At 39.0% G+C, this 25,286-nt stretch overlaps 1 protein-coding gene across 7 annotated transcripts in view; it reads right to left on the bottom strand.

The window, feature by feature from the left end:
- The window catches only part of LOC107981437 (protein unc-13 homolog A), an 893,220-nt gene that overhangs the window by 655,708 nt on the left and 212,226 nt on the right, over nucleotides 1-25,286 (bottom strand). For 3 of the 7 annotated variants that reach the window (XM_031927059.2, XM_031927063.2, XM_031927060.2), the window contains 2 exons: nucleotides 16,161-16,280; nucleotides 1,697-1,866 (listed from right to left, as the gene is read on the bottom strand). In XM_031927059.2, the coding sequence (XP_031782919.1) occupies nucleotides 1,697-1,866; nucleotides 16,161-16,280 (290 nt within the window). The remainder of the gene's footprint in view (nucleotides 1-1,696; nucleotides 1,867-16,160; nucleotides 16,281-25,286) is intronic. The other 4 variants (XM_032601854.1, XM_032601855.1, XM_031927062.2 and 1 more) reach the window with 2 other exon arrangements.

Here is a 25,286-nt window from a genome sequence, read left to right as displayed (position 1 = left end):
TGCAACTAACGACAGCAACTAACAACAGCTACATATTTAGAATTCAAAATTGTATTGATAATAATTGAATGGCTAATGTAGTGCTCTCCAACATACGTAAGGGTCGTCTACTTAGATACATTCGGAAGAGTAAATTGATTGATATGAGTTTTCATAGTTGAGAGCTGTATGAATATCCACTGCTTCACACCACATTAAGATATGTTTTGACAGTTAAGGCATTTTATCAGTTGGAAAAGCCACGCTTTCTTATCCTTGGTTTCCAGACCGATCTAAAGGGAGTGAGAGAAATGAATGCTAGCAGTTTCGAGCATTGTCATATCAGTAATGTATAAAACTTCCTAAATTCTCAGTACTATTTATATTTTGTACTACATGTACAATTTTAGAGTTTTCCGTACCTATTGAGGGGCGTAATAAAGCTCTAGCTTTTTGTTTACCAGCAGGCAAAAAAATGTTACATGACTTTTTTTGCCCGCTCACAAAATTTTGTTGCATACTGCACATTTTTAATTTGTGTGTTATATTTTGAAATTTTTGAAATTTACCGATTTATAGTTAAGATAAACGCGTGAATCCATATTATGTGTTATGTCCTAAACTTATGAGAGTTGTCGCCGGATAGTAACTCTACGGGTTGATTTGCTTTATAAGCACAGATGACGACAAAACTTAGCGACATCTGTGCCTGACTACCTTCGCGATCTAAGATAGAACAGCCTCCAGTAGTCACCGGAAAGGCTTTTGAAACCGCCATTGATCTTTATGTATTTTTAGTCTAAATTCAACACTGAGATTTATAATGCAAACTAATCTTCCCTTAGTAATTAGTTAAGTAGGACATCACTCCTATCGTTACGATTGTATCACGGACAAATATTATGTTAGACTTTTGGAAGATGTGATCAACTTTTCGCGCGACGAATTGTAATAAAGAGGAAGAGAGGAAGAGAATATTTAGTGAGTCATGCTAACTGGTGTATCGTACAACAATTATAATTTTTCCTCAGAAACTACAAACGACAAACGTCATATTCTGTATAAGTCCGATATGATCGAAAATATTCTAAGTTTTCGAACTGTCAAAAATATTCTAAGTTTTTGATAGACTAAAAATATTCTTAGTCCTGTCAGGAGTTACACGTAAAAGTTAAAGTCCGACGCGACGTACCGGTCCGGATTCGGGCAGAGATTTCGCGTTGCGATAATTTTCAAGAGATACTGCTCGTTTGGGCCTTGTGTCCTGGGCCTTTTATACTCGATAGCACCCTCACCGTCATCCCCTCTGTGTGTATGTATTAGTAGGTGCGGAAAGGTAGGGGCGGTCAATCAGAAGCTTGGATGCTGCATATTTCCTATGGTGTTCGCTTATATCTCTCTAGCTTTGTCTCTTGCTTGCTCTAGGCATCCTCGCAGTCACCCTTGATGTGCGCGTAGTAGCTATGAGAGGACTTTTTGTACTTGACTTTGGCTTAGAGACGTAGTCGCCGTTGACTCATACTGCAAACTTCTCACACACTAAAAGTAGCCCAATTTTTACTCTTGGTAAACGGTATTTCATGATATAATTTAAGATTTTTCAGTATTGCGTCGAATCCTAACCTAAATATTAATCATTGTTCTTTAATAAAAATATATATTTATATAAAACATCTTAAAAACTTGTCTTACTTAAAAAATTAAAATAAATATGTACCTGTTGTTCATCACGTTCGTAACTATTTTCTCTAGAGGTCTCTATAGAGCGCTGTGGTGTTGCTAACTGATTTGCAGCTGTTCGAAATTGCGATGCTGAACTGTTTGCTCCTTGTCCACCAATTGGATAATTTAAATCAGATGTATAATCTGAATCCTCCGAGTAACCCGCTGTGAACAAACAATCGTGTATTCAGTAAAAATATAAGAAAAGTATTTATTTGCAAAATGTTCATGTGCTAAAAAGTATAATTCATTTAGAATAATTATAGTTAAATAAACTCGCACGCTTATAGTTATAGATGTATAATGGTATATTGTACCAAGGGCCAAAAGTGGGCTTTTTAGACCAAGTGTGGAGTTTACAGTACGAGTCGAAGGCGAGGTAGCACGAGCCAAAGACGACTACTGTAAACCATACGAGGTTAAAAAGTCCACTTAGCCCTTAGTGTACCTATAGTTTTTGAAACGCATGTATCGATTTTCACGTTTATCGTGGATATAAAGCTGGAGTTAATTGGCTGTTTTTTTACACAGCCATAAATATTTAGAAATAATAGTATTATTGTTTACTAAAATTTTTATTAATCAACACCAGTATTATTATTTATTAATGTTGGTTTGGGGGTGATGAAACGATAACTGCGAGTTCGGGTAGGGTAACTTTATTGAAATGTTGTAGGTTGAGGCAGCGCGGTGTCTGTCCCGGGTTGAGGTTTAAACTGTACTGGCTTGAGGAAGCGGCTTAGGAGGCTGCTTTGGTCTGAGAGAGAAGGGGATAGGAGGGAGTCGTGCGGCTGAAAGAGCCATCTAGGAGGTGTCAAGGGTAGCCGGTCGAGTTCGGTAGGGGCACCAATATTCAAATCCAACATCCCGCCCGCCCCGTTCCGTGAACGGAATGATTGCCGCCCGCCGTGAGGTGGTCAGCATTGAGTGAGACAGAGGTCGGGCGAGAAGATCGTGGCCAGAGGGCCCGCGTTGAAAGCAGGGCTGCGACGGTGGTTCGGCTGCATCACATCAGTGGTCGTCGGGTTCTTGATGGCTTCGCCGGAACCGGTAGGTCGGTCTCTCGCGCGTATCGCGGTAATTACGTTGCTGTTGGCTCCACGCGGGCGCAGTTTGGCGACCCCGCGTGGGCACAGCATTGACAGTTATAAATGCTAATTTGCTTACTTCCTTCGTTGCTCTCTTCGTATTGCATCTCCATCTCGTAGGCTTGAAGTCCGTCTTCGTTGTCGTGATTTATCCGGCCCGAAGGACCACTGTGGGGAGGACGTCCAGTCATGTGTGGTCTTGGCTGCTGCTCTCGGCCTTGGTCTCGGTCCACTGCGGCGGCACGTCATCCGCGGCGGGAAGGGCTGAGGTCGTGGCCGCGACCAGTGATCGTTGAGGCTGCTTCGACGATGGCTGTGCCCTGTAGGGAGCGGCGAGATGTTTTCCCGCGCCTTCGTGCATCAGCGTGTGGTGCTGGCCACTGCACGTTCGGCAAGAAGACTGCGACGGGCAGTTTCGCGATGAGTGCCCGGCTCGGTCGGCGCTCCGTGGCTCCAAGGCTTCTGAACGTCTCGCAGCGTCCGATGTAGTGCTGCTCGTTGCAGGCGAGGCAGTGCCGGCCGCCAGCTGCTGAAAGGCTGCTCGTGCTCAGTGCAAGTGTCGTGGCAAAGCTCGGTCCCGAAGAGTCTGTCGTGAAGAAGCGGTATGCTTCGCACTCAGTGACTTCCGCAGCGGCGCTCCCGATGGGTGAAGCTGTCGTGATAAGGCTGCGGATCACTCGGGAGCCTGCTGGGTTGCGTATGCCGTGTTCTTCGAGGGACTGCAACATCAAATGTCGACTTTGGAGGAAGCTTCTGAGTCGGTCATAAGACGGGAAGAACTCGGGTGAAAACGGGTCGACCCCGCTGATCTCGAGCTTCCAATCGCGTCGTGTGATCGGGTCCATGTTTAGACTCGCGAAAGTCACAAACCAGTCGTCCCAGTTCAGGTGTCCGAGTTTAATGAGCTGTGATCGGTGCTTCTCCAGCTCGTCGGCGATTCGCTGGATGCCCGCGGCCGACTCCTCTTTGAGAGGCCGCATGCGCAGGATCGCTTTGTAGTGGTCCTGCACCAGAACGCGGCGTTGGTCATAGCGAAACTCCAGTAGTACCCAGGCTGGCGCGAAGCAGGAGCCGGTGATAGGGTAGTTGTCCAGGGCAGCCTTAGCGTCACCTTGGACGGCGGCTTTAAGGTGGAACAGGCGTTGAACGTCGTCGAGGCCCAGGTCATTGTGGACCAGGGCTCGGAACAAGACCCTGAATTCCTCCCAATCTTCGTGCCACCTACTGGATTTGGCACATCGATCTTCGCTGCTCGGCTAGAAGTTCGGTAGCAGGCGGTTGGTCCGTTGGCAGGCGAGGGGGCGGCACCGACTACCGCGGGAGGGGGCGTCAGCATGTCAAATAGTCTGCCTCTCGCTGTGACATAAACTCTCTGTACCTCCGTGAACTCGTCATCCAGCAAGTACTGCATATATGGAAGGAGCCCCAGTAGCCCTCGAGCATCCGAAGGTTGCTGTCGACCTGGCCTCTCGTCCAGTCGGCCATGAGGCGTGCCAGGATCACTTTCGCCAGTCACTTGGTGACTTTGCCGTGGGCCCGCTAAGCGTTGAGCTGTGTAAAGTCTAAAATAATTGAAGTTTGGAGTTAGCCGACGAGTCGCGTGAGCGACGCCCTGTAACTGAGTATGCGACGCAGGCGATGTGGCTGCGCGCCGTTCCGTGGCGTCAGTTGGCCGACCGGGTGTTTCTTCAGCGCCAAGATAGCTTCACAAAGTTCCGTGGCCCTGATGTAGTGGGCTCCCCACCTCGCTGCCACTCGGCGTGGCGACGCCATCATGGCGGTGCTGGCAGTCGATAAGTTAGTCTCCCGCGCGTGGCGTGGGAGCGCCGTCATGGCCGCGCCGAGCCCGGTGAACCGGTCTTCCGCGCGTGGCATGGGGACGCAATCATAGCGGTACCAGTGACTTTTTGGGCTCGTGTAGTTGATTTTGAACTTTTCTGCGGCTCGTAAACGCCCATATAGCACCCAATCTTTCGGCAGTATTTTCTGAAGGTTGCATTAGCAGATTCGAAAATATTGCAAGCAGATTATTGAATATTCTGGATACTGTTCAGCAATATTGCTGTATAGTGTAATGTCCATTTTCGGATTGCATTTCAAACAAACAATAACAATATTGCTGCAATATTCTTATTGTTTTTTAGAACCGAAGGTGCAGCCCCGAGAACAATCAGAAATCCGTGTTTATTAATAAATTAACCCGCAAACCAAGATAACGGTGAAAAACACAACAACGTACGGAAGGAGATACCCCGCGTGACTCACATGCGTCTCAAGGCTTGAGTAACAACCAGCGAACCCACTCAATAAATCATTTTACACTCTACTTACTCATTCTTACTTTTTCGTCAAACGGAATCCGCAAACGCCAGAATGACTAACTATTCTAAACTGCCGAGTCACAATTCTTCTCGTGCGTCCATGTGCCGGCGCCAGGTACAATGCTATGGCTTTAACTAACTTCTTATGTCTACGCGGTGAGACAACTCGAAATTGACACAACGAACGAGGTAGCTCTTTTCTATAAATATAAAAAAAGAGAGAGAGAGAGAGAGGGAGAGAGAGTTTTATGCGGCCCATAGCTGAAACACGGCAGCAGGCGGCTAGTACTACCACGAAAACACAGACCTTATACTTAACTTATGATTTCGGACACAACAGTCGGAGCCCGTATTGGGTGACGATAAGGCACATATACACAATGTCAATCTGTGTGTAGTACAGCAGGTATGTAGCGCATGTCTGGATCACGAAAATATTTCTAAGTCGTGTAATTTTTGCGGGGTGCGAGAGCATGTATTCATGGACGATCCGGTGAAACAGTTAGTAGACTTAGCCTTGAATCGTAGAAAAAATATTGCACACGTGATCTGTATCGCGCACAATGCTCGAGGATTCGACGCACAGTTCGTGTTGAAATATTTGGTGAAGCGCAAAAATTTGCGTGAAATGCCTTCCGTATTTCTAAAAGGGTCAAAAATAATTATGATGAAGTCTGCCTACATAAATTTTCTCGATAGTATAAATTATTTGCATATAGCTTTGAGCGCTTTACCGAAAGCTTACGGACTTGGCGGCGGTATTGAGAAGGGAACATTCTTCCACTTATTCAACAGACCGGGGAATCAGAACTATGTGGGTGAGATGCCACCCGTAGAGAGGTACTCACCCGACTCGATGGGTGTCGAGAAGCGAAGAACATTCTTAGAGTGGTACGCCGATAGAAAAGGACAAAATTACATTTTTGATTTTCAAAACGAGATCATCAAGTATTGTAAGCAGGACTTTAAGATATTAAGACTAGCATGTCTTGCCTTCAGAAAGACATTTATCGAATGCGGCTCGACAGATCCGTTCCTAGAGTACGTAACTATCGCATCGTCACGTATGCGCGTGTACCGCAAACAATTTTTGAAAAAAAATACAATCGGGATTATACCGTCGGGTGACTATCATCGAGCAAATAAACAATCGCTTAAAGCAGCACAATGGCTCACGTGGATGGAGCATGAGACAGGCTGGCCGATACAGCATTCTGTAAATTTGCGTGAAAAGAGACTGCCCGAAGGCTCTCTGGTGGATGGATTTTGCATGTTACAAAACAATGAGAAAGTTGTACTGCAGTTCCACGGGTGTAATTGTCATGGTTGTGTTCGCTGCTACGCTGATGGTCGTGATTTGTCAATCGTTAATGGCAAGAGTATGGACGAGCGGTACAAGAAAACACTTAGAGTTTCGGGAAAAATTAGGAGACACGGGTATTGTCTCATTGAGAAGTGGGAGTGTGATTTTGATCACGAGTACAGTGGGAACGAGCAGATGATGACGTTTATAAAAGAGGTCACAAAAGACTGGCATACACCATTTAATCCGCGAGATGCATTTTTCGGTGGTCGCACGAGTAACACGATAAAATCTTAAGATATTTGCGAGAATGAAAAAAATTAAATATGTCGATGTATGCTCATTATGCCCGTACATTTGCAAATATGGTCGCTATCCCGTCGGTCATCCGAAACTTTATGTGGGTGAGGTTGAGTGTGCGCGTGTAGTTGGCCCTGACAACGACATCAGCCAGATTGACAGTCTGCTGATGTGCGAGGTGTTACCGCCGAAAAATCTTTACCCTCCTATTCTGCTCGTAAAAATGCATAATAAGCTACTATTTCCGATATGTAGATCGTGTGCCGAGTCTATGTATCAGGAAGACTGTAAACACGAAGACGTGAACGCTCGCGCTTTTGTCGGTACCTGGGTGGCTGAAAGCTTATAAAAGCCGTGGAATTTGGTTACGTTATTACTAAGGTATTTGATATATGGTTGTATAAAATTACACAATTCGACAAGCGGACGTGTAAAGGTGGTCTCTTTCATAAGTACATTGATAAATTCTTTGCGGAAAAGACCTATGCATCGGGATACCCACCAGAGTGTAGAAATGATGATGCGCAAGCAATGGATCGCTATATTCAGAACTTTGAGCAAGAGGAGGGCATAAAACTCGACAAAAGTCGGATAAAATTCAATGCTGGTCTACGCTCCGTGGCAAAGCTATGTCTTAACTCGTTCTGGGGAAAATTTGGGCAACGCGAAAACATGACAAAAACTGAGATAGTAAAAGACCCACAAAGATTGTTCGAGCTACTAACTAGCCCCGATATAGTTGTGAATTCTATACTGCCGGCCAACGATGAAATCCTCTACGTTAGTTTGGTAAATAATGACGAGGATGCCGAAATTGAGCCGTCTCCACAGTGCAACGTGGTTATCGCTGCTTAAACTACTGCTCTGGCTTGGCTCAAGCTTTACTCCGAGCTCGAGCCACTGGGAGAACGCGTGCTATACTATGACACAGATTCTATAGTGGATATGAGCCGAGAGAACGGATGCAAGTATGAGCCGTCAACGGGACCATTTTTAGGACAACTTACTGACGAGTTGGTGGGCTATGGGTTAGGTACATACATTACATCCTTTGTTTAGGCGGACCAAAATTTTATGCCTATAAGTATCTAACACCTGACGGTCGTGAATCGTGTGTATGTAAGTGTTCCGGGCGTAACCGAGGGCTACTAGGTATAAGAGCAGTGCCATGTATTTATTTTTATTAATATTTATTTTTCCTAGTATTATTTAGTTTAGCGAACGTTTCTACGCTATTTAATTCTCACATGCGCGAATCGACAAGGCGTTTCTTGGCGATAGGCCAGCACGGTTAGGAGTGGTTTTATAATCATTTCTAGACTGCCACGACCTCAGTAGAGAGTTTTACTCCACGGATTTTGAAGGTCACTTTCAGTGCAGAAAAGCTAAAGGGCTGATCTGTGACTGCCAGGCCAGAGAGTTGAGTGGTGGGAGGCGTTCGCGCGGGTGCATGACTGCGCTTATAGCTATAGATATAGAGGACCGCGCACTGCTTCGAGTCCCTTCGGTAGTCCTCGGAAAAGCGCCTTTGTTTCAGCGGGCCCGGGTTTTCGGCGGTTCGAGTGCTCGGGTTTGCATGGGCGCGTGTCTGCGACGCGTCGTCACTTCGCTCTAACTCCTCATCCAGTTAGCTCGAATCCTAAATCCAATCACGTTATATTGCTCATTTTTTAATTAAGTACTTTTAAGTTTGCGTTTTAGTTATTATTTTTTTTGTGTAGTCTATTTTCTCGTTTTTGTATTAGATTTATAATTTATTTCAATATATTTTCTAACTTCATAATTATTTGTTTGAGTCTTATTTATTGACCTTTTTACTTGACGTTAAAGGTATCCGATTGAATGCATCAGCATCCGAAAAGATCAATTTTGAATGTGCGCGTAAGACCGTGTTTGTCGGCAATTTCCTCAAATATATCGCACAGATGAGCGATACACAATTTGACCGTATATTACTCTACTATACAGAATGACAGCCTGCTTATAAGGAATTTGCAGGTGGTAATATTGAATTTCACGAGGGATTGCCAAAGCCGGAAGACTACAGTGGAAATCCCGAACGACCAAAACTCTTGATTCTCGACGATCTGATGCGCGAGTCGTCTAGTGCGAGTGCAGTTAATCTATTTGTCAAGGGCAGCCATCATTGTAATTTGAGTATTTTATTTCTCTCGCAAAATTTCTTTCATCAGAGTCAGCGAGAAATATTGTTGAACTAAAATTACATACTTATTTTTAAGAACCCTCGCGACCGCTCGCAGCTACAGCATCTGTCCCGACAGCTTCATCCCGAGGATACGAAATTTTTGTAAAAAGCATATAGCGATGCTGTCTCTCGACCATTCCATTATCTACTGTTGGACTTAAAGCAGGATACATCGGAAAATTGCCGGTATCGCACGTGCATATTTCCGTTCGATCGGCATCAGTATGTGTATGTGCCGCGCAAACATATTAAAAGCAACTTCGTCACCGAAAATGTGCCAGTCATTCGTGTGTGATAGATCGAGCAACGTCGACAGCAGCACCATCAGCAGCAGCAACAGTAGCGCCACCACAGCCAACATCAAGTCAGCGACATCAGCAGCGTCATCACTATCACATTAGACGGAAGTATCTGCATATATTGAAAGCGCACAGCTCTGCTGCGTCAAGCCTGCCCCAAAGTTGTGATAAGCCTGGTTGAGTGTGTACTGAATATTCTGCGTGGAAACGTACCACTGAGCAGACGTTATAAGAGGAAGTTATGTAAACACGCACCATTACTGCCCAAAATCATAGCTCCGGGACACGCAATAGAGACTCGCAAGAGACTTTTAATTAAAGCTCAAAACCTTGTGCCAGTAATAGTGAAACCTGTTTGATCAGCATGGAGCATGCTAGGAAAATGATTTCAGTGCCTCAAGAGTGTATCGAGAGTGTGAGACAGCAGCAGCAGCAGCAGCAGCAAAAACGTCAATGTTTACCAATAACAGCAGCAGCACCACCACCACCACCGACAAAACGATTATCACAGACGAGTGTGGGGCTGGCAGTAGTAATGACAACTACCTCAACACAGTTCAGACACCGGGCTCAGAGGTATTACGACTGGATGACAAGATGAATAAGATTTTGAACTTGTGTGAATTGGATGATCGGCAAAAGTACTCTATGTACCAGCAGGTGTTGCAACAGTTCCTACACTACAAAAAACAAAGTAGCAAGGATGATGAAGCCGGTAATGAGTTGTTGTTGCCTACAGTCGGTAAAACATTACCACCACTGCACTCTATTACTACAAATGGTGATGGTGAAGTAATAGCTGATCTACATATTATCAATAGTGTACCAAGTCTTCATCAAAATGCACGAAATCTAATGAATAGCCCACGTCGATCTGGTAGCATTGCCTGGAAAAAACTCGGTATGATTACGGTAGATGGCGAGCGTGCACGAAGTGTTAATATTGTAGACTTGGTGAACGAAGCTGTGAGACGTAGAAAAAGGCCGCCTTCTCGTAGCTTCGATCAGTTTGTTCGCGTACTTCGTAAGGCACACGTACCTCTGGAATTTATAGAGAATAATAAACTTCATCTTGCTATAGCGACTGCTGTAGCAGAAGAATCTAACAGTAGCGGCAATAACAATTCTCTGCTGACTGCTTCTGACACGTCAATGACACAAAAAGCGCAGTCAGACTTTGGTCGTGGAGCTGGTAGGTGCGTGACAACCACGCAGAAAAAAAAGAAGAGAAAGAAATCTACAACTAAAGCAGCATCGTCAGCAGTAGCTAAATATATCTTTGTCAACTAAAAGACTCTCTTTTTGAACGGTATACCTATACTCACTATACTAACTAGAAAAAAATATGGCTTTTCTACACACTGACTCTTGTGACTCGTTGAAGTCGCTTCTGACACGTCATTATTATCTGTACCGGGACGACAACAACAACAACAACAACTAGCATCCAGTGGAAGCGCTAGTGACGAGGACGACGACAACGACGAGGAGTAGGAGGACTACGACGGAAAGAAAACACTAGATCCGAATAATTTGACATTTTTTAAATATCACAAAGGTGATAAAAAGAGAAAACGAGGTGGCAGCAGTCGTGCAGCAGTTGACACCACGGTAGATACTTAATAAGATATGTAGCACCACCTGCTAAAAAAAAGTAGTACTAAAAGAACCCAAGCTTGGCCATATAAGATGGCAGCACCACAAAGAGTAAACACAGAGTCATCTAGTGTGCTGGACATGCTAATCAATGGAATGCCTTTCGAGGTATACCGGGATACTAGTTTCTCGGGCCGGGTACTCATCTTGAGGAGAGACTGGCACGTGCTGAGACCGGCAGAAACCCTCTGGATAGAGCCTGCCTCGAGCACGATATCGCATATTCGCGCAATAATGGCTGTGGTGGTAGTAGTAGTCGTGGTGGTGGTGGTGGCGGTAGTGGCGATGGTGGGGGGGCATACTGAAGCCGATCGTCAACTGGCTAAGCGTGATTTTTCACGCATGCTATCTGAGTCGTCAGGTAGTGAGGAGAAAAGCGTCGCTTTATTAACTGTTTTGTGTATGGTCGGTAAAATCACTTTTTATAGGGTTTATCGACGATTCTGACAGGCTATAAAACGTACAAGGAGAAAGAGGTCGAGATTAGTTGGCAGGAGACAGTCAACGAATGAAGAGCAAGCTTGAAAAACTCTTCTATGGCTTGCCAGCTCCATCAGCATACGCTGGTGGAGGCAGGCTTGTGCGAGCCACACGCAAAAAATTTCGCTCGAACGAGGTGAGAGAGTGGCTTGAGAGTCAGGATGCGCACACAATGCATAAAATGGTGCGATATCGTTTTCCTCGTCGCTTTTACCAGGTTTTCAATTCGTACGAGTTGTGGGAGGCTGATTTATCTAACCTTCGCTCTCTCAAAACGTATAATGATCAATACAGCTACTTACTGGTGGTCATTGATGTGCTTACAAAGTACGCATGGGTTGAGCCACTTCGTGATAAAATGGCTAAAAGTGTGGTCAGTGGTCTGGGGCAGATTTCATAGCGAAACGATGGCAGGCAGCCTATATACTTTCAAACGGACAAGGGTAAGGAATTCATTGGACGGGAAGTGCAGAATTAGTTGAAAAAAAGAAACATTATTTACCGTGCTGTGCGAGACCCTGACGTTAAGGCAACAGTCGCCGAGCATTTTATCAGAACTCTTAAAGAGTGAATATGGCGCTACTTTACACATCTCAATACAAGACGCTACATTGACGTGCTGGACGGTATTGTACAATCATACAATAATTGGTAGCATAGCGCAATAAAAATGACGCCATCTAGCGTGAATATGTATAATGCAGCTAAAGCTCATGAAAAATTATGAGTTAGTCGTGCTCGGACAGCCTTTCGAAAAGCATACGACGGTGGCTGGACTCTGGAATTATTTAGGATTATAAAGGTCGATACGAGGAGACAGCCGCCCGTCTACACACTCGAGGATCTGGTGGGTGAAAAAATTGACGGCTATTCCTACGAACAGCAGGTGAGTAGAATGCGCAAAGATTTGTCTGGTGATGTTTTTCATATCGACCAGGTATTATGCAGTAGGGGCAAAGAAAAGAGGAAGGAGTATTTTGTGAGTTGGAAGGGGTACCCTAAAAAATCTAATTCTTGGGTGTCTGCTAAAGATCTTGTAAATCTTCAAAACAATGACGATGATAATGACGGATGAATTCTACATGGTTTTGTCCAATAGTTGCAGTAAATATGTTTACCCCGAGAACACTGCCAATCGCTTTACCACACAACTCCCCCAAAATTTCTGTCTGCACGGCAATTGGTGCGTCGGTCTTACCGAAATTCAAATACCTCTTACCTTTCAACACATATATATTAAGGAGAGAAGAGAGGGAGTCGTTTGTATAACGAGAAAACCCACACGCGCTACTTACACTGACAATAAGTTACGGATTGATGATGATGGTGATGATGATGATGATGATGATGATGATAATGATGATGATGATGATGATGGTGATGACGATGATGATTATCGGGAGACTTTTAGTCAAATAAAATGTAGCGTTTATGACAGTCTTCATACTCTTTTGAGCAAGATAAATAACCTCAACAATGTGAAAGATCATCTTATTCAAGTCAAATACACCTGCACTGAGAATAAGTGCGCTGGTTGTACTCACTCATTCTCTCTATCTGAAAAGTTGTGTGAAGTATTAGGTTTTCAAAGTGGTGAATTATTAACTTTTGATGGTAAAAAAGACAGCTACGTTATCGGCAATAGACCGGCAAATCTTGCAAATGGTTTACCGAGCGTGCTGATGGTTTATAGCAGTATTTGTCAGCCTTATGTGACAGGTGATTTTTGTTCACAACTGCTACATGCTGTGACTCTTTAGTTACATGATTATACTTACGGTAGAATGCAAATTCAGAATTTTACCCCTCCAATGTATCTGCCCTTGTTGTCCTCGTCTTTTTAGTCAATCGAGATAGATATAAGAGGCGAGCATGGACATCCTGTCCTATTTGACTACGGTGCGTTGACGGTGGCACTTCATTGGTCGTAGGCGTTATCAGACTGGCGCGGGCATTGGCAGTTATTTCAAAGGTTTATTTCGCGGTGCTTTACCTCTTGTGAAGCGTGTCGCTAAGTTTGACAATAAAGAGGCTGCTCGTGCTAGTACAAAGATCATGGATGATGTGGTGAATGAGAACAGGCCTTTGAGAGAAGTGTTAAGTAAGCGCGTGTGCGAAAGTGGAGATAATCTCAAACGCAAAGCTGAACAAATAATGAATAAAATCATGGCGCCGGATAAACAGGAAGGGGGAGAGGTGGGGGGTGGTGAGACAAAGAAAGCTAAGTATAAGAAACACAAATGACACAAAAGGCGCAGTCAGACTTTGGTCGTGGAGCTGGTAGGTGCGTGACAACTACGCAGGAAAAAAAGAAGAGAAAGAAATCTACAACTAAAGCAGCATCGTCAGCAGTAGCTAAAGATATCTTTGTCAATTAAAAGACTCTTTTTGAACGGTATACCTATACTCACTATACTAACTAGAAAAAAATATGGCTTATCTACACACTGACTCTTGTGACTCGTTGAAGTCGCTTGTGACACGTCATTATCATCTGTACCGGAGTTATCACTCGTTGAATTGCCGCCAATACAGACGGTAATTGAGCGTTTTCATTGGGTGCAGTCTAAGCCAATTTCGTCACTTACCGATCAAGCACCAATAGAATTTACGATCCCTGGCAATTGTAAATATCTAGATTTAGCGCATACAATGTTGAGTCTACGTGTGAATATAATACCGACGAAGCCATTAGAAAAGGATGCGTCAGTACCAGTCGTCGGTCCTGTGAACAATTTTATGCATTCGCTGTTCAATCAGGTGAATGTATTTTTTAATCAAAAACCAGTATCACCGCCAAATAACGCCAACGCATACAGATCGTACATTGAGACGTTATTAAATTACGGACCAGCGGCAAAAAACCCACATATGAGCAGCGTCTTGTGGTATGATGACACGGCCGGTGAAATGGATAACACTGATGCCGGTAATGCGGGATTCTTTAGACGACAAGCAGTTATGATAAATAATAAAATTGATTTATTGGGCTACTTACATGTGGATGTGCTAAATATGGATAGACTACTACTTGGTGGTGTTGAGGTACGTGTACGTCTTGTGCGTTCTCGTAACAGCTTCTGTCTAATGGATCCAGATTTTGCGTATACTGTACACATAACCGAGGCGACCCTATTTGTTCGCCGCGTAAGGGTTAATCCGAGCATTTCATTGGTTTACGAAAAAATGCTTTCTAAAGTGACAGCAAAGTACCCGCTTACACGGGTAGAGGTGAAAAACGTAACCCTGAACAGTAGTGTGCATGGTCAGTCGATAGATAATGTGATACTGGGTCAATTGCCATAAAAATCATAATTTGATTTATTAAAAATAAGGCTTATAACGGCGATACAAAACTCAATCTGTTTAATTTCAAAAATTTCAATATCAATTTATTGTGTTTGTTTGTGGACGGTGTACAAGTCCCATCAAAACCACTGCAGCCTGACTTCAAAAAAACAAAGATGTATGTGGATGCGTACCACACACTCTTCTCGGGTACGGGGGTACATTTCTCAAATGCCGGTAATTCGATAACACGCGATGCATACCCAAATGGCTACTGTCTTTTTGCATTCGATTTGACGCCCGATTTATCGGCCAACAATGACACCCATTAGAATTTAATCAGAAGAGGTAGTGTGAGAATTGACGTGAGATTTAATGACGCATTAGATACTGTTGTAAATTGTATAATTTATGTTAAGTACGACAATCTGTTGGAGATTGACTAGTCACGACAAGTTTTAGTGGATTACAGCGGTTGAGACTAGATGGCGCTCTTTGAAAAACCAAATAAAACCACCTACCAATACAAGCTTTGTGCCAGTCGATACGCCTTTCTTGAGCTGTGCACAACATTTTGACGAGACGCTTGTAGATAAGATAGATCAATTATTAAAAGATAAAAATATATATTTAGCTTTAGAAGATGTTTATATCATATACGAGTTTGTTAATTTACATTTATATAACCTAGTCGCATACTTAAATACAACTATATGTAAGGATACATAACTATAATTATATTTCGTTAAAGAGTTTTGAATAAATATAATTGTTAAAAATATATAAATATTTCTACTCACTTACCTATGTACTTTATTCAACACTACCTATCCCAGTCATCCTCCACACTCGTTATAGTGATAAGCTAGATAAACTCACACACACACACGCGCACAAAACCAACATTTAAGAATGGATTTTACAGTGTAGACTGGTCTATTAATAGATTTTATAAATATTTACAAATATTTGTTTAATTTTTGTCAGCAATTTTCAATGAAATATTCTTGTAATCTATTGAAAATATTACACAATATTTTAAAATATGTTAAGAATGTTTTGCAAATGTTTCAAAATGTTTTTAAAATATTTTTTTTTTATATATATATATTTGTTAGATATATTTTTACCCAAGGACTAATGAGATACTAAAAATATTATATAAATATGCATAAAATGATTGCAGAAACATTTCATTTGTGATGTAAAATATTTTTTAAATATTTTTAAAATGTTTTTGTGCCGTTAGGGCAGAATCAATTATAGGTTCAAACTAATTAAAATTTAGTCTCAAATTTTGAGGCTCACTAATTTTAAACTTTCATAAGATGGGCCTAAAAAATCTTAGGGCTTGCAAATTCAAAGATGAATTATCCGTGATATTTTTTACAGCAAAGCTAGCAGGTAAGGCATCGAATGCTAGAAGATAATTAAAAAGATATTTTTTGCAGCAAAGCTAGCAGGTAAGGCATCGAATGCTAGAAGATAATTAAAAAGATAAATAAAAGTAAAACTTACAATGACCGATATTATAAATCATTTGACGTCGCACTTGTTCAATTCTGGTTTCTTGATCCATTGTATTGTTTAATAATTCTAATTTACGCTGTAATTCTGATGCTTCTGTGTTTTCTGGATCTATAAAAAAAGCAATGTCCATTTCTATAGTCGAACTTGAGGAAAAATAAGTATAAATTTGTTAAGTGGCAGTTAAATCCGTTTAAGTAGGCGAAACGGTCAATAAAAAGTCGTTCATAGATATTTATATAATTTCGAGGTCAGAATACGTTTGTGCCTCCCATTTGACAAGATCTATAAAAATCGCAAAAATAGCGGAGACGTATAAAGTATTGGAGTGAAAACTAAGTACGAATTTTGTGACTAATCGGCATGCTGTTTAATCATAAATTTGTGCGTGTTTATATAGATTTTTAACTATATCCCATTAAAGCCCATCCTAAGACTGGTTGAGATAGCGACAAACAAACTGTGCTATCCTTTGCATAAGTGAAAAATAAAATATACGTATTTTTCTTATGTCATTTGCAATTGTTTATAACAAATTATTTAAACAAATTACAAAAAAAATCATAATTTTCAAAATCTGAATGCGGGAATCGATTCTGGAGGTAAAATCGAGACGAAAACCTATATAACACTTTTTTGTCAGAGTTCAATTTGTTATCTTTATGTAGAAATAAACTATTGACAAATAAGTGTTTTCATTCTCTTGCATGGTATGTGGAATCATATCAGTATTTTTTACTGATAAATTTTGAGATCTTATACTGTAATTGGATAAGTTTATTTCATTTCGCAAATCCTTCCGTGTTAGAGATCACGTTTGAGTGGCGGGCTAACGGTTGAAAACATTCATACATTGAATCTATTCTTTGAAATAATAATTTCGGAAAACAAAATTTTGGTTATCTTCCAAACGTCTCCCCAAACGACAGAAACAGAGTGAACCTTCATCCCAAGAACACGTGATGAAACATGGAAGTCTTAGGAAATGTGGAATTTCAACATGTCGGACAAGAACGGAATGGTATTGTGAGAAATGTTCTATACCTGTTTGCAAAAGTCATAAAGTAGGACACGGCAATGAACAATAATTCAATCCCACCGAACATATTTACAATGATTCATGTGAATATTGATGGATAAATACAATAATTAGCTTCATTCTATACGATTTTTTGAAACACTCTCAGGAGGCCGAATGTTTCTTCCTACATTACAATAACTAATTGGCCTCTGACAGAAAAGTGTTATATAGGTTTTCGTCTCGATTTTACCTCCAGAATCGATTCCCGCATTCAGATTTTGAAAATTATGATTTTTTTTGTAATTTGTTTAAATAATTTGTTATAAACAATTGCAAATGACATAAGAAAAAATACGTATATTTTATTTTTCAGCTATGCAAAGGATGGCACAGTTTGTTTTTTGCTATTCCAGATAGATTTTGCTTGGGACTTGACATGGTCACTTTTTCTCCCCAACATGCAATTGTTTATTCCTACATTACACTAACAAATTGAACTCTGACAAAAAAGTGTTATATAGGTTTTCGTCTCGATTTTACCTCCAGAATCGATTCCCGCATTCAGATTTTGAAAATTATAAATTTTTTTGTAATTTGTTTAAATAATTTGTTATAAACAATTGCAAATGACATAAGAAAAAATACGTATATTTTATTTTTCACTTATGCAAAGGATAGCACAGGTCAGTATTTATTTGTTTCTGTTCCATTTTGTGTGTAACGCGCTCAATCTTCCGTCACCACAGATGCAACACTTCCATCTGTCTAGCAGCCACGGCTATACCGGAGCCGGAATGGCAGTACGATACTGCAACGTACGACAGTCCCACCATATCGACATGTTGTATGACGGTTTATGTCGCTTTTTTGCGGCCTATATTTTTGGACTTGTTGACCGACGACAGCGCCACTGTGTGCTCTCTCTTAAATAGATGTGTTCTTATCTAAATGGTTCTTAATTCTGTTACTAAGGTTAAATGAGATTTATATTAATGGAGCAAATTATATCATTCTGTGCGTTGAAAGTATCAGCTAATGTGTTTTAGCAAATTCATAATTTTCAGATTTTTCGTAAAAGCCATGAAGTCATGCTAGTAAATTAGTGTTATTCTATAGTCATATTTATGTAGTTTATGATTCGGATCGTTTGTCCAATTTTAATATTGAAGTTTACAGTTTACACTCCATATTTAGTTAGTATTTTAGATTTTAGTTTGTTTTGACTTTTTAATTTTAATTGTAAATTGTATTCCATATATTATTGGTGCATAATAATATTGTTTAATTCTTATTATTTTTCTCTAATTATTAGTGATATATGTGCGTGTATGTATATAATTTGTTAAATTGCACAAGTCTTCCATATATGATTATCCTGCCTTCAATAAAGTACTTCGATGGAATTATTAAATAAGTGATTTATTATAAATTAAAAACAAAAATTATTATTGAAAATCTTTTCTATTAAGCATTTACTCTGTGGAATTTATTTTATTATTGCAGGTTCTTCAATCGTTATGATTTTTGTAGCAGATGAATTTCACTATCAGCGTCTTGACTAGTAGATTATATTATTCTTAATTTATTGAAATTATTTATCTTGTATATAAATGATTTTGTTGCATTTTATTTCAAAGTATAATGCCATTGATATTTCATTATAATTAAAAATTGCGTAAAAATTTGTTTACGGTTAAAATTATGATTAAAACATTGTTCTTATTTTAATTTTTATTATTATTATTATTCATTTTTCAATGCAATAATGATTGTTATTTGTGATTGTTATAATTTGCTATGTATAATCTAGTTACAATTTAATCAATGTATGCAAGGTATAAATTACAATTTAGTAAACGTATCTTGTTCAATATTTGTTTAAGAAGTCGATTCTCTGATGCAGTAACCAAATACCATTGAGTTATTGATTTACATTTTTAAAATTTATTTGTATTTTTTATTATTATGAGGCATAGTGTTACGTTCAGAGCAAGTAAGATTAAAGATTTATAGTTTTAGACTTGTTTTTATGCGGTATATATATATATATATATATATATATATATATATATACAGGGTGACCCAATTTAAACGGGCACCGCTCATAACTCGTCAGGGACAGCCACAATCGAAAAAATGGTAGAGACTAAAGTTGTAGGATATCGAAGGGGCAACCCGATGGTGACCTTGGATTTGACCTTGAACGCGTTTTTCAAGGTCATTTGAAGGTCAACTTTGGATTTTTAAATAGGAACCCCATTCTTTTATTGCGGGAATGGAAAGAGCGGTAAATTTTACGTTCAGAATGGTATGTTCGGTTGCGGCACTGAAGGTCATCGCAAGGTCATGCAGCCAGAATGAAACCCCGCCTACGTAATTCCTCTAGCAACGCCAAATTAAAAAAATTGGTAGAGATTAAAGTTGTAGGATATCGAGGGGACAACCCGATGGTGACCTTGGATTTGACCTTGAACGCGTTTTTCAAGGTCATTTGAAGGTCAACTTTGGATTTTTAAATAGGAACCCCATTCTTTTATTGCGGGAATGGAAAGAGCGGTAAATTTTACGTTCAGAATGGTATGTTCGGTTGCGGCACTGAAGGTCATCTCAATGTCTTGCAGCCAGAATGAAACCCCGCCTACGTAATTCCTCTAGCAACGCCAAATTAAAAAAAAGTGGTAGAGACCAAAGTTGTTGTATAGGGGGGGGGGGGAGAATTGTGACCTCGAATTTGAGCCAGTCCTACAAGGTCATTTCAAGGTCAAATTATTTTTTTTTCAAACAGCACCCACTTTTTCGACTCCGGATCCTGAAAGCGTGTAAAATGTTGCACTTTAAACGAAGTAGTAAATTTAAAATAGAAGAAAAGATTTTCATCATTTAGCGTACCATCTTTGAGGTCCTCGCCTCTCTCGCTGTTCAATTCTCTGGATCGTACTTCGAGATGGATGATGATTTCTGTTTGGGAAACGCCTCCGATATAATTGTGCTGCTGCATTATAATTTCTTCGACACTCTCCCAAAATCAATAAAATATCAACAATTTCGCTTCGACTATAGTCCGGCATATTTACTTAGATTATAAATATTACAAAAATAAAAAAAATGACTCAAATCACATATTTTCAATTATTAAATTAGTATTTGAAGTCGATAAATATCTAAATAAATTTAAAAATTCTACTGCATTACTAGAACTTAGACTGTTTTCTGCAAAAAATAATAAATAAAAAACTACTTAAACAATTATTTAATTGCAAATAGTAATTATTAATTTTTTATTATAAAATAATTTATTGATTAGGAAGCTTTTATGAAATGATAATAAATAAATATTTTGTAATTCCAAAAGTGTTAAAAGTAAATTTTAATAGATAACTTATAAAATAGTTAAAATTGTATTTTAGTAAAAGATTTATTTTAACTTATTAAATTTTATGAAGTGAAATCAAACTTATACATACATTTAAAATATGGGTAATTAATCGGAATATTTAGCTCTTAAACAATATTTTCTAGAATAATCGCTATGACTTGAAATTATATCAAACATTTTTTAATTTTAAGTAAATTGATTCTTCAAGAAATACCTTCATTACGTATTGCAGAACTTTTTTATACAAGACATTAATACAAAAATTTTAATAGAAAATGTATATTCGTATTATTTTTAATATTAAATGAAATGATGTAAAAAGTACAATCTTCATTTGTTAACAATAATAAATATTCTGTTACGTTAGATAAAAATTTTTTTACATTAACATAACTTTAGATGCAATATTTTATATTAATATGTATGTTATTAATTAATTATTATCGTGTTAAATACAATATTTTACAGCTTACATATTGTACAAGTTTAAATAATGAACATACATTTTTTAGTGTTGTTGGTTGTTTATTATTACTTATCTAATAGAAAAGTGCAAAAAATGTAAGTACCTACCAATTTCTGCTGCAAAAATATTTCTAATAGAATTAAAATATTTATACAGTGGAATTATCACTAAATAATTATATTAACTGTTGCCAGTAATTGTATGTATAATCTGTGTGACGACATGGTATGTATTACAAACTTTATAATTCTGCTTATACATATGTATTTTCAACATGCGTGTTTACATGTATGTGTGTATAGCATATGTATACAAACATACGTATGTATGTATATCTATGTATACTTAAAACAATAATAATTTATGAATAAATTAAATGGAAAAACAACAACGTTATTTAAAAAAACGTAATGCAATTTATTTCTGATTCAAATAATAAATGTGTGTAAAATAAATATAAAAACTTTTTTACTTTATACTTCGATGTTTTACTTTTTCTTTTTCTGTATCGATGGCTTTTTATTGTAAAATTCTATTCATATTTTGGCATTACGGTTTATCAATTTATGATTTTTTAAAAATAAAACATTTAATATTTTTTTTACGTTTTTATCAAACTTTGACGTTTTTCTACAATACTTCGATGTTTTACTTAATCTTTTTCTGTATCGATGATTGGCTTTTTAATAAAAATTTTCGTTAATATTTTTGGCGGAAGGCCGAGTGTGAGACTCTTTCGACAATTTTCGGAGGCTATTTTTATTTTTGCAAATCGAAAGTTCGGGCGGCAGGTACGGCGCGGGGCCGGGGCGCCTGCTTGAAAATCATTCGTGAGTTAAGCGTCGTAGGGGAAGGTTCGACGGAGTCGCGGTGGCAAGACTGAGCGCGGGACTTATTTTAAAAGGCTTATTTCGGGAGCCATTTTTATTTTTCGCACATCAGGAGTTCGGGTAGGTAGGTGGCGACCACCTAGAAGAGTCATTCGCAAGTTAACCGTCGGAAGGGATCATTCGGGGAATAGCGAGACTTATGTTTGGACGCTAGCAAGGGCTCATTTATGTCTTGGCCGCTGGACAGAGAACATCTAAGAAGGGATTTCATCTCGGATACAAAGTAAAAGTAAAGTTTGAAAAAAAATAATTTGACCTTGAAATGACCTTGTAGGACTGGCTCAAATTCGAGGTCACAATTCTCCCCCCCCGCCCCCCCCCCCCCCTATACAACAACTTTGGTCTCTACCACTTTTTTTTAATTTGGCGTTGCTAGAGGAATTACGTAGGCGGGGTTTCATTCTGGCTGCAGGACATTGAGATGACCTTCAGTGCCGCAACCGAACATACCATTCTGAACGTAAAATTTACCGCTCTTTCCATTCCCGCAATAAAAGAATGAGGTTCCTATTTAAAAATCCAAGGTCACCATCGGGTTGTCCCCTTGATATCCTACAACTTTGGTCTCTACCATTTTTTCGATTGTGGCTGTCCCTGACGAGTTATGAGCGGTGCCCGTTTAAATTGGGTCACCCTGTATATATATATATATATATATATATATATATATATATATATATATATATATATATATATATATATACATATATATATATATATATATATATATATATATATATATATATATATATATATATATATATATATATATATATATATATATATATATATATATATATATATATATATATATGTGTGTGTGTGTGTGTTGAAATATAGAGTGTACTGTACAGAAAGTGTAGTCTACATATACTGTATGTATAGTATAGAGCGCGCGAGAATGAGTGAGCGCGCTAATGAGTGTGTGAGGGGACGCACACCTGTAAGCCTCCCCTCTTCGCGGTACATGCGTGTGAGTCACATGACTACCAGCGGTGTCGAGACTATACGAAGCTCTCGCATCGCTCTCTTGGTTCCGAGCCGTCGCACAGAATACACATGGTGTGTGCGACGCATAGCTGTATATATGAAGAATAAATAAATCCACATTATTAACTATTAATCCTCTGCCTTACCTCATTCATTCCAACATGGTAGCAGGAGCTTGGTTTGTATCTCTATTTTATCCCGCATGTCTACTCATATGAGTGACATGAGAGATATTTAGTGAAAAACAAAGTGAGGTTAAAAGCCACGTGGTGTGTAAAAGTTTCAAGTGAAAAATCAAAGTGATTGATTAACAATGACAGAAAAATATTAGCAAGAATAGAAACTAGAATAAAAGGACTATTAAATAGAAGCGAAAGTTTTGAGAAAAATCGTAAAATCAGTGTGATGCACGCGGATTAAATAGTGAGTCTGAAACACGTGGTCTAGTGCAAGCAGAGAGCACTTGAGTTTATGGACAACGGTGAGACATCGGAAGTCGTGAAAATAGAAAAGAAAGATTCCGAACACGAAGGAACGTTCGAGAATAAAGAAGAAGTTGAAGAAAAATCTGAACACGAAGGAAAGTTCGAGATTCAAGAAGACGAAATGGAGAAAAAAGAATTTTCTATACCGGTGTTTGATGGAGAGGATTACAGTATGTGGAAGAAGAGAATAACGATGTTTTTGAAATTGAAAAAGTGCCATGAAGTTATAGAAAAAGAAAAACCCTCAACAGAGACAGGCACAACATGGGATGATAATGACTTGAAGGCAATTAACATTATTTATTGTGCAATATCGAACAAACAGCTAGAATTTGTATGCGAGGAAACTACTGCTTTTGGAATAATTAAAAAGTTTGATAGTATATATTTAAAAGAATCTACAGCACTACAGATTGTGTGTAGAAATAAATTGGAAAAATTAAAACTGGAAAAATACAGTGACACTACCAAGTTCTTCAGTGATTTTGAAAAAGCAGTAAATGATTTGAAAGGCGCAGGTGCAAAAATAAGTGAAAAAGAAAAATTAAACTATATATTGAACACTCTGACAAACCAATACAGTTATATTGGTGATTTAATAGACACTTTACCAGCAAGTGATCAGACGGCAGAATACGTAAAGAATAAAATACAAATAGCCGAAATGAAGAACGGAAACGAAGACTCAGAAAGAAAGTCAAATGTCTTCGTCATGAAGAAAGGAAAATGCTTCAAGTGTGGAAAAACCGGGCATTTCGCAAGAGAGTGCCAAGATGGCGGCCAAACAGCACACAACGGCGGAATATGGCGAGGCTCAACACGTGGCCGCGGTAACAGCAGAGGCAGAGGCGGAAGAGGCAACTACACCAGAGGGCGCGGCAACTTCCGTCAGCAGCAGCAAGGAGCCAGTACGAGTCAACCGAGCGGCTCAGACGCCAACGCCTGGGTGGCAACAGCGCACGCGGTGCAAGGTGATAATATAGGTAACGAAATTCAGTGGCTACTCGATAGCGGGTGCACTGACCATGTAATAAATAACGATAGTTATTTTGATAAATATGTAGACTTAAAGAAACCGATAAAAATTTATTTAGGAGATAATCGGTCTGTAGAAGCAACAAAAATTGGAAATGTTTTAAGTTTTTTTTATGCGTTTGGTATACATAATGAAGTAGAAATGAGTAATGTCTTTTATGCTAAAGATATGAATATGAATTTAGTTAGTGCTAGTAAATTAACAGATAAAAATAAGATGATTATTTTGAAAGGAAATTATGCAAAAATTATTGATGAAAATAAACTTATAGCAGTAGCACATAAAGATAATAGTACGTATAGAATGAAAAGTATATTACGATCTAATGATTCTAGTGTAAATAGTGCTGATTGCAATAAAAATAAAATGAGTTTAAAAGAAAAATGGCACAGAACATTAGGGCATGTAAACTTTGGATATTTAAATATTTTGAGTAAACAACAGTTGTTGACGGGATTTCCAACTGAGTTTGAATCGGAAATAGTAAAATGTAAAACGTGCATAGAAAATAAAATGCATAATCTACCGTTCAGTAATAATAGAACAAAAGCTCGAAATATATTAGAAATCATACACACTGACGTATGTGGTAGTTTTAAGACCCCGGGTCCAAACGGTGAAAAATATTTTGTTTCTTTCATTGACGATTATAGCAAAATAGCCAAAGTTTACTGCATAAAATCTAAGGATGAAGTATTTGATTGTATGATAAAATATGTAAATGAAGTAGAAAATTTAACTGAAAAGAAAGTTAAGACTATAAGATGCGATAATGGTACAGAATACCTGAATAATCGTTTTAACAAATTTGCAAAAGAAAAAGGTATATATATAAACAATTGTCCAGCGTACG

The sequence above is a fragment of the Nasonia vitripennis genome (genome assembly GCF_009193385.2).
Source record: "Nasonia vitripennis strain AsymCx chromosome 3 unlocalized genomic scaffold, Nvit_psr_1.1 chr3_random0009, whole genome shotgun sequence".
NCBI classification, from domain to species: domain Eukaryota; kingdom Metazoa; phylum Arthropoda; class Insecta; order Hymenoptera; family Pteromalidae; genus Nasonia; species Nasonia vitripennis.
This window is presented reverse-complemented; position numbering and strand designations above follow the sequence as displayed.